We start from the raw sequence: 11,076 nt of genomic DNA, 5'->3' as shown, positions 1-11,076 counted from the left end.
CCGGGACCATACAGCTAATTCCCGGTACAATCACAGAAAATCCCGGTCATACCCATGTGGCTAGATGTTCTTTTAATATGTCGTCAAGATCTGCACTAAAATTTATGAGTCCACGAAACACATCAGGGTTGTCCGAATTTTCTGTCTCGTCGTGTCCGCGAAGTGCTAATTCGAAAGCTCCGCAAAATTTTATGCAATCTATGATTTTAGATAATACATAACGATTTTTCATTACCTGTTCATTGTGTTTCCGTATATTATCCCAATATGCAGAATCTAACTGACTTCTTGTGTTTATTTTACCTAAAGACTTAATGACTTAAATCTTTCACATTGTATATTGTCCATGCTTTATCCCCACCGAAAAGTAAGGACGGAAAACAAAACGGTGAATTTTTTAAATCACATCCGCACACCCACCGCAATAAAAACAAAGGACGCATCTAATTGTTCGCTGTCCACACATTTTGTATATGAGGTTGCATATATTAAGGGGCGTAGCTCGCGTCGTAATAATAATATAAGCTCCTAGATTTATTTTAGAGCGAGTACATTTGGATTCTTTAAATATTTTGTTGATATTTGATATGATTAAATACATAAAATTTTATGTGTTCTGCAACTCCGCAGCTATTATGGTAAAACCGCCACTGCGCGCAATTATGTCAATATTCCTTAATCGAACTTTTCTACATCAAGTTTTTCTCGGAATGGTTGACTTTAGGACCTATGTCATATAAGGGTTTTTTGTTTATTTTAATGTATTCTATCGTCTGTTTCAAAACTGAAATTTCAAAATTAAACATTTAAGTTCAAATTTATCTGTAATCTAAAATATGATTTTAAAGGTTAAACATATTTTACAAAATTTGGAATTCAAACTAGAAATTTTTACGGAAAATCAAAGTTTCAAGTTGTTGAACTTGAAATTTTTTATTTAAGGAGGTTTATCAGGTACGTCTAAAGTCAAATGAGAGTTTCTGTAGATTCGCTAGTGACTAAAGCCATTAGATTTGGCAACATTGCACGTGGCAGGCGCGTTCGTCTCGGCGTTCCCTCGCTCGCGTTCGATCATTCTGTTTGTTTGGATGCCTAACCTTGAAATATACGTCATATGTCACAGCTGCGAATTTCATATAATACGCTACTTCGAGAACCGCATATGGGGGTTACGTTAGCCAACGACAGCACTTTGAAGGAGAATTATTATAAATTATGTATCTTTTACAAGCACCTAATCGATTTCTACGAGCTGTCATACAGTTCCTTAGATATCGGTTTCCTATTTATACAAGTTGCCGTGGAAACTGTTCGTCAATTGTTGCGCATTCTCAGTGGCAAGACCAAAAAAATTTGCATAAGATTCCGTACTAAATCGTGAAAAATTATTCTATTAATATCTTGTCTTTTAGGTATCCAAACTAGTCGTAATTTTTTTTTGATGCTTTTCTTCATATTAACAAGATTATATTAATTTTTTTATGAATATTTGTTTGTCGGTTCCATAACAGATAAACCTTCTTAAACTGAAAACTTCTAGTTTGACTTGGATATTACAATTCCATGTTTCAAACTTGAAGTTTGATAAATAATATACAAAATATGTGGTCTTTATACAGGGTGTTCCAATTAAAACTTCCCACCTAGAAAATACCGGAATTAAAAAGAAAACAAAATGTTAGACGTGTCGATTTTCTTTTTAAGAAACTTCAGGTGACTCCTTATGTTGAGTGATACCTCAATTTAAAACTTTTTCAATTCTGGTCGCGACGAAACACGACTTTTTAAATTTCGGTTCAGATGACAATAAAAACATCACTTATTAAAGAATAAGAAAAGAATGTTACTTTATTTTAATTGGATCAACCTGTGTATATTTTTCATATCGAGTGTTACAAATTATTGTAATTTAACGAATTCGATTGTAATTCCATATTATTTTCGTAATTTTTGCCATGTGCTGCACAAACGAGGAATAAACAAACGGTTTCCAGGTAAGGATGACGGCCTCGGCGTGGAAAACTTGAAATACGCCGGCATGATAGCGGGTGAGACCTCGGCCGCCTACGAAGAGGTCGTAACCATCTCCATGGTTAGTTGCAGAGCTATCGGCATCGGCTCCTACGTGGTGCGTCTCGGTCAGAGGGTCATCCAGATCGAGAACTCTCACATCATCCTCAGGGGTTACAGTGCCTTAAATAAAGTAAGTTTTAAAGAGTTATTTGTCTGGGTACGATTTCATGAAAATGTTCCATTTACCGCAGCTACTCGGCAGAGAAGCGTACGCCTCCAACGATCAGCTCGGCGGCATCCAGATAATGTACAACAACGGAGTCACTCACAAAACGGAAAGCAGCGACCTGGAAGGCATCTACACGATACTGAAATGGCTGTCGTACATACCAAAGGTATAAATTCACCTCATGTCGCGTATTTTCTTTAAAGCCAGTACTAATCGTTTTAGGATAAATTCTCGTCCGTGCCAATATTAAGGCCGGTCGATCCCGTCACGAGAGAAGTCACTTTCACGCCCACCAAAACGCCGTACGACCCCAGATGGATACTGGCCGGCAGAGAATCGCCAAGTGAGTGCATCGGAAATTTTGCATTTTTTTTTTGTAAATCTAATACGGCCCGTTTCCAGACGATCCGAGTATCTGGGAGAGCGGTTTCTTCGACAGGGGCTCCTGGGCGGAGATAATGCAGCCGTGGGCGCAGACCGTCGTCACGGGCAGGGCCCGGCTGGAGGGCATACCCGTGGGAGTCATCGCCATGGAGACCCGCACCGTCGAACTGACCCTACCCGCCGATCCGGCCAACCTGGATTCCGAATCAAAGGTGAGGGCGTAATTTGGTTTTTATAGACCGATCAAAATTACTCATTTAGAGAGAAAAAAAAGAAAATTGTTACCTGAACTTTTATAAGTGGAAATAGTAAAAGGACTTATAATAAACCTAAATAAAATAAATGCGTGAGCAGGGGCGGCGGAGGGTTGATTTTGGGGGTGGAAAACTTATGAAAAATTGTATCATTGGGATTTCTGGCGAAAGTTGACGTCAGACAAAAAAGTATCGAATACTAAAGTCATAGATCATGCAAAAATCTACAACTTTTGTAGAGGTAATTTTTTAACATAACCTCAAAATTTCTGAGAAAAATGCAAAAAACAGGTTTTTTTCTGATTTTTCGTTTTTTATTTCTCATTTCCGCAAAAATAATTTAATTTTGACGAAACTTGGTGAAAGTATAACTTTCTGTCTTAAATAACCTCAAATTTTTTTAGATATAAAAATCAAGAAGTTTCCGAGATATTAATTTTTTTCGGCTTGAAACACTTTTTTTTCAAAGAAAAATTCTACTTAAAAAAATCATCGTACAGAGTTCTGCTGGTAATCATTGTTTTCGTTTAGAAATATACTTTTTGGTGAAATAAAAAAATCTGTAATAACAGTTCAAAAACATACTCAAAAAAAAAAAAAGTAAAAAATTACTTGCAGCAATGAATTTTTCAGTAATTGTTGATAATTTGTTTAAATTAAAAAAAAATCAAAAACTGTCATTGTTTGACCCAAAACTATTTTTGTACAGTATTGCTATAAATGGAAGTTGAATAGTGAATAAATAAAATAAATAATAATTTTTTTTCCGTAGGATCAATTAGTGTACTTATTTTTTTTTAAGTTTTAAGTGATGAATTCATAGATATACAGTGTGTCCAAGATAAGAATGGGATAGGCATTAGGATCTAGGAAATGGTAAGAGATACGGGGTGGCTTAGATTAGAAAAAAGTTTTTGTTTAGAAAATTTTAAAATTCCGGGTAGTTCCGGAGATATCCGGAAAAACCGGAAATTTTGCAAAATTGTTAAATTTTTTCTAGCTATATTTGAAAACGAATTTTGAAATAAATTGCATATTTACAATGCCACTTTTTTCACTCTATACGATGGCGCAACATTTTTGCAATCCGACGTTTCATCTTCGAGGGGCCATCATCGTGTTAATTTTTTTAAATACATCGCTGCTATTTTTATGACAAAATATAAAGTCATTTTTAATTCTGATTAGAGGATATTACTATTGTAATCGCTTAAAAAGTTTTTAGCTTGTTTTAGCTATCATTTAAAATTTTTCCCGAGTACAGCTCTTAACGCTTTCAAAATATGTATTAGATGAGGTCATAACAGTATAAAAGTCAGTACAGCACAAAATATCCAATATTTTTTTTTTACTACTACTATTAGCAATACTAACTGGGAATAATAAAATATTCCATAAATTCGTATTATTTTTTTATTAGGTACAACTTTTTAAATTACGGATTAAAAAACAATTGTTGGATATTTTGTACTGTATTGACGTTTATTCTCTCCTCTCTCTCTCTCTCTTCCAATAGATACAGGTATTTTGAAAGCGTTTAGCGCCCTATTCAGGAAAAATTTTTAATAATCGCTAAAAACCTTTTTAATTACAATAGTAATATCATCTAATTCAGAATTAAAAATGACTAGATTTTGTCTTAAAAATAGCAGCGATATATTTAAAAAATTAATCTGATGATGGCCTCTGGAAGACGANAAAAATTGTTGGACATTTTGTGCTGTATTGACTTTTATTCTCTCCTCTCTCTCTCATTCAATAGATACAGGTATTTTGAAAGCGTTCAGAGCCGTACTCAGGAAAAATTTTTAATGATAGCTAAAAACCTTTTTAAGTGATTATAATAGTAATATCATCTAATACAGAATTAAAAATGACTAGATTTTGTCATAAAAATAGCAGCGATATATTTAAAAAATTAATCTGATGATGGCCCCTCGAAGACGAAACGTTGGATTGCAAAAATGTTGACGCCATTGGATAGAGCGAAAAAGTGACAATGTAAATATGCAATTTATTTAAAATTCGTTTTCAAATAAAACCAGAAAAAAATAAAACGACTGCAAAATTTCAGGTTTTAGGACTTTAAGTCAACAGTAGACTTTGCGGTTAATACTTTGTATTGCTGAAATCTCAAATCATACAGAGATAGCTTATCATTTGTGCATTTGTAATTTGACTTAAATGTTTATAGCAATACTGTACAAAAATAAAGATTTGGGTCAAACAATGAGACGTTTTTTTTTATTTTATTCCGTAGAATTTAATGGTGTAATCAGTTTTTAAATGTTTTTTAATTAAAACAAATTATCAACAATAACTGAAAAATTCATTGCTGCAAGTAATTTTTTATTTTTTTGCATTTTTGAGCATGTTTTTGAACTGTTATTAGAGATTTTTTTATTTCACCAAAAAGTATATGTCAAAACGAAAAATATGATTACGGGCAGAAAAAATGAATATCTCAGAAACTTCTTGATTTTTTTATCTAAAAACATTTGAGGTTATTTAAGACAGAGAAAGGTATACTTTCGCCAAGTTTCGTCAAAATTAAATTATTTTTACGGAAATAAGAAATAAAAAACGAAAAATAAGAAAGAAACCTGTTTTTCGCATTTTTCTCGGAAATTTAGAGGTTATGTTAAAAAGTGACTTCTACAAAAGTTTTTCATAACAATTACAATTACAATTTTTCATAACTTTTCAACCCCCCAAATCAATCCTCCGCCGCCCCTGCTCACGCATTTATTTTTTTAGGTTTATTATAAGCCCTTTTACCATTTCCACTTATAACAGTCCAGGTAACAATATTTTTTTTCTCCAAGTGTAATTTGATTGGACTATTAGGTATTTTTACCATATGTAGTTATATAATGCATTTTGTGCATCCCGATTGAATAATTCACCCTTTGTTAACTTTCATTTTCATATATGTATATATAAAGTTATACCAAAATATGTNTTTTCATGAAAAACTTTTTTTTCTAGCTCTTACCCTTTTTGAGTTATCTTGAAAAAGCCCTTTGTTTTATCTTTTTCCACCCTTGGCCGGGGGTTGAACAAAAAAATTACTCTAACTTATTGTTATAATATACCTTAAAAACTCATATCAAAAATTCTGCCAAGTTGGCAAAATTTCGATTTAAAGGCTCAGTTAATTGGACTATATGTTTAGTGTAGAAAATAAATTAAAATGATTTCGTATTCATCACATGCAAGCAATGTTATTTTAGCGTTTTTCTCGAAAACGGTTAGATTTATCGAAACGAATAAAGTATACCATTTTTATGTCAAAAGGTTAGGAGAATATAAATATTCAGTCAAATTTCGCATAATGTGTAGCACAAAAAAGTTGGAACCATTCAAATCAAATAAAGGCTCGTATGTGGCGCCCTCTACAAAATGCGAAAAAACGATGGGCAAATTTATAATCCCTATCCCGAAAAACCCCCATATACGAAATTTCGTCAAAATATTATGAGTATGGCATAAGGTAGGTATTGCAAAAAAACTTAAAACACCTTGTAACTCCATAAATAATCAGTTTTGGAAAGAAATGTTATAGAAAGAGGTAGCATTTATTTTCGGTCTAGAATTATCCCCTGAATTTTTTGCTCATCATTTCCGAACACCCTGTATAGATATAGTGCTGTCGTGCATATAATCGAATAAACGCTATTAATTCATTACTTGTTATAATTTTTACTATTTAGTATTTCTAACACTCATAAATATTTTCAAATTCATCAAATATTGTATATCATATTATTATTTATAAGATTAATAATATGAATATCATATTTAAATGGAAAATAATATGTATTACGTTACAAATATATTGATTTATATTTATAACTGTATCTTCATTAATGTAGCTTCAATGATAATAACTATATATAACTATATTTATATCAAAAAATTATTTAGAACTAGAATATAAAATGTTATAAAAGGATACGCATAGATAGTCAACCAAAATATTAACTAACCGAGTTTTCGCGAACGTGCGCTTATGCGAATTACTTGTTATAACTTGTTTAAACAAGCGCAATGGATTAGACTGCAGTGATCGGGTGTCGCATGGATCATTAGTTTATTGTCTGGCATCAGTCAATAACAGTGAACATTTGACAAAGAATGTATAAAAAATAAATAATACATTTTCTACAATATTCATTTGTGCTGTCATAGTGCAACAATCCTTTATTAGTCTGTAAACAATCATACAACGCATGTGAATATTCAATGTTGTATAAAACTGCAGGTAAGTTTTCGAAAAATATTCTTGTGCTATTCGTTATTTAATACAATATTTATTATTCCAAATAGCTAGTATGTACACCACGATTCATCACCAATCACTATGGAAGTAAAGTAAAGGAAGTTCTTGTCCCTTTATGTCCTCCTTGATGATGTACCTCGAATGTTGAATTCTGAACACAGCAGTCATCTCATGCGAAACAAACCGTGCATGCACTGTCTTGTGGCCCAAATGTTCGGCCAGGATGCGATAAATTGATGTTTTTGAGATGCTCAATTGCAATTCCATGAATTTCAATGAAGATTTTGGCTGATCACGAATTTCTGTTGGCCCACATTTTGCTCATCATTTATGTCCTCACGACAGTTTTTAAACCAAGTATGCCACTCATGAACTCTTTCACGGGATAAACAATCATCATAAACTTGGTTCATTAATTGAAACGTTTCTGTAAAAGGTTTACAAAGTTTAAAACAAAACTTAATATACGTATTAGCTCATTTTTGAACCGACGCAATGACTAACATTACTATAATAGACGAACGGTCCACCCCTAAAAAGATGCTTAGAAAATCAAGGTCACCGACCACGAGGAGAGGCCAGGATGAAACCTTTTGTAATCGATGCATTGAGTTATTGGGAACAAAAAACCTAAGTAACATCTTTATGTCCGAGTGGCAGGTAATTTGTTATTAACAAATAAGTTGCAAAATAAAAATATTGCAAAAAAACGCTCTGCAAATAATTTTTCGGGATAAATTGGCCAAAAATAAGCACTTTGTCTCTTGACATTTTTTCGTAGAACGCTTCCTTTTCGAGCTAGGGGCGATTTAAGGTCGAAAAATGGCTAAAAGTTGCCAACTTTAAAAATTCATATCTCAGCTCCTAACAAAGCTTTCGGAACGTTCAAAAGCGCAAAATGATCCTCGAGACTTATATTTTAATGTAGTATTTTTTAAACCCGCCCATTTTTTTTAACCCGTTAAATTTGCAGTTGAATTTCGGCCGCTAGTGCCCACGCGCCACCCCTACGTATCGCTATATACAGGGTGTCCGGAAATGATGAGCAAAAAATTCAGGGGATAATTCTAGACCGAAAATTAATCCTACCTCTATCTATAATATTTTTTCCAAAACTGATTATTAACGGAGTTACAGGGTGTTAAAGTTAAATTTTATTTGCAATACCTTTTGCCACACTCATAATATTTTGACGAAATTTCATATATGGGAGTTTTTCGGGATACGGATTATAAATTTGTCCACCGTTTTTTCGCATTTTGTAGAGAGCGCCACATACGAGCCCTTATTTTGATTTGAATGGTTCCAACTTTTTTGTGCTACACTTTATGTGACTTTTGACTGAATATTTTCATTCTCCTATCCTTTTGACATAAAAAAGATATATTTTATTTGTTTTGATAAATCTAACCGTTTTCGAGAAAAACGCTAAAATAACATTGCTTGTATGTGATGAATACGAAATCATTTTAATTTATTTTCTACATTAAACATAGCATGCTTTGGAACCAAGCGCTTAGTTGCCTTGGAAACAAATTTGTAGAGAATTAGTTTTGACAGATAGTAATTTTGTACAAGTTCTTTTGTAGTATTTGTTATCATAAAAATAATAATAAAAATGAACAACAATTACTCTAACGTGGAGTTGCGGGACATGCATTATTATTACGGTTTAGCTGCTGGCAATGCTCTTGCAGCACGACGTTTGTATCGCGAAGCATTTCCAAATAGAAACGTACCCCAATCGCGAATGTTCAGTACTATTCATCGAAGACTGGGAGAATTTGCATCGTTCAAAACTAGAATTTTTGATGTAGGTCGACAAGGGAATACAAGAAGAGCAGAAGCAGAAGCTCGTATTTTGAATTCGATAAAGAATAATCCCAATGGAAGTATAAGAAAAATTGCTATTCATGAGGGCATTCCAAAGAGCTCCGTATATGAAACAATACGCGAACAATACCTTCATCCGTGCCACTACCAAAAGGTGCAAGCCTTATCTGCCGTAGATCCTGCTGCTCGTGTGAATTTCTGCAATACAATTAGAATACTTCATAATGGTGACCAAAATTTTGTTCGTAATATCCTTTTCACGGACGAAGCTGGATTTGGCCATGATGGCTTAATAAACCTCCACAATGAGCATTTTTGGTCTGATGAGAATCCTAATTTATCAATAGAGCATGGTTATCAAAATAAGTTTTCCGTCAACGTGTGGGCCGGTATTGTAGGGGACTACTTAATTGGGCCACATTTCTTTTCACAAAGACTCAATGGTGAAGTTTACTTGGATTTTTTAAGAAACCACTTACCTATTCTATTGGAAGATGTACCACTCGGATTAAGAAATGCAATGTGGCTGCTTCAAGAAGGCGCGCCACCGCATTTTAGTTTAGCGGCCAGAGAATTCTTAAATGAAACTTTTCCTGAAAGGTGGATAGGACGCGGTGGTTTTGTACAGTAGGCCCCTAGATCCCCTGACTTAAACCCAATCGATTTATTTTTTTGGGGCTATCTGAAGACGCTTGTATACAGGACACCTGTGAATAGCGTCGATGAACTGAAAGAAAGAATTGTTGCTAAATGTGAGGTAATTAAGCAAAAGCAAGGAATATTCCAGAGTTCGTCGGAATTTTTTTAGAAGAATTCATTTATGCATTGAAGAGGGACGTCACGTTGAAACTTTGATTTGAATGTTTAATATGTATTTCTATTGTTCTAGTAACTTATGTATTTTAACCTTATGATTTTGTTAGTAAACCATTCTTTATTTGTTGAGGACGTTATTTTTTTATTATTTATCATTAACCACCATCAGCGTAACAACAAATTTTCACAAAAATTACTATTAGTCCGGGAGGCAGCGACAGAAATTTTGCACCAATTCCTACAAAGCTGATTTTTTCTCATTTTGTTGTTTTGATATCGTAAGTAAACGGAACGGCAGTCTACCGCGCCAATGTGGTGGCAAGCGTTAGTAACAATTTNCTGCTGGCAATGCTCTTGCAGCACGACGTTTGTATCGCGAAGCATTTCCAAATAGAAACGTACCCCAATCGCGAATGTTCAGTACTATTCATCGAAGACTGGGAGAATTTGCATCGTTCAAAACTAGAATTTTTGATGTAGGTCGACAAGGGAATACAAGAAGAGCAGAAGCAGAAGCTCGTATTTTGAATTCGATAAAGAATAATCCCAATGGAAGTATAAGAAAAATTGCTATTCATGAGGGCATTCCAAAGAGCTCCGTATATGAAACAATACGCGAACAATACCTTCATCCGTGCCACTACCAAAAGGTGCAAGCCTTATCTGCCGTAGATCCTGCTGCTCGTGTGAATTTCTGCAATACAATTAGAATACTTCATAATGGTGACCAAAATTTTGTTCGTAATATCCTTTTCACGGACGAAGCTGGATTTGGCCATGATGGCTTAATAAACCTCCACAATGAGCATTTTTGGTCTGATGAGAATCCTAATTTATCAATAGAGCGTGGTTATCAAAATAAGTTTTCCGTCAACGTGTGGGCCGGTATTGTAGGGGACTACTTAATTGGGCCACATTTCTTTCCACAAAGACTCAATGGTGAAGTTTACTTGGATTTTTTAAGAAACCACTTACCTATTCTATTGGAAGATGTACCACTCGGATTAAGAAATGCAATGTGGCTGCTTCAAGATGGCGCGCCACCGCATTTTAGTTTAGCGGCCAGAGAATTCTTAAATGAAACTTTTCCTGAAAGGTGGATAGGACGCGGTGGTTTTGTACAGTGGGCCCCTAGATCCCCTGACTTAAACCCAATCGATTTAATTTTTTGGGGCTATCTGAAGACGCTTGTATACAGGACACCTGTGAATAGCGTCGATGAACTGAGAGAAAGAATTGTTGCTAATTGTGAGGTAATTAAGCAA

General features: G+C 34.1%; 1 protein-coding gene across 1 annotated transcript in view; it reads left to right on the top strand.

Moving 5' to 3' along the window:
- The window catches only part of LOC111691351 (acetyl-CoA carboxylase-like), a 13,507-nt gene extending 10,657 nt beyond the window's left edge, over window positions 1-2,850 (top strand). Inside the window, exons 5-8 of the mRNA XM_023453998.1 lie at window positions 1,995-2,203; window positions 2,265-2,408; window positions 2,465-2,585; window positions 2,645-2,850. Coding sequence (XP_023309766.1) covers window positions 2,039-2,203; window positions 2,265-2,408; window positions 2,465-2,585; window positions 2,645-2,850 — 636 coding nt within the window. The 5' untranslated portion in view covers window positions 1,995-2,038. The remainder of the gene's footprint in view (window positions 1-1,994; window positions 2,204-2,264; window positions 2,409-2,464; window positions 2,586-2,644) is intronic.
- Window positions 2,851-11,076: the final 8,226 nt, after the last annotated feature.

This window comes from Anoplophora glabripennis, unplaced genomic scaffold (assembly GCF_000390285.2).
Source record: "Anoplophora glabripennis isolate ALB-LARVAE unplaced genomic scaffold, Agla_2.0 scaffold163, whole genome shotgun sequence".
In the NCBI taxonomy this organism is placed as follows: domain Eukaryota; kingdom Metazoa; phylum Arthropoda; class Insecta; order Coleoptera; family Cerambycidae; genus Anoplophora; species Anoplophora glabripennis.
This window is presented reverse-complemented; position numbering and strand designations above follow the sequence as displayed.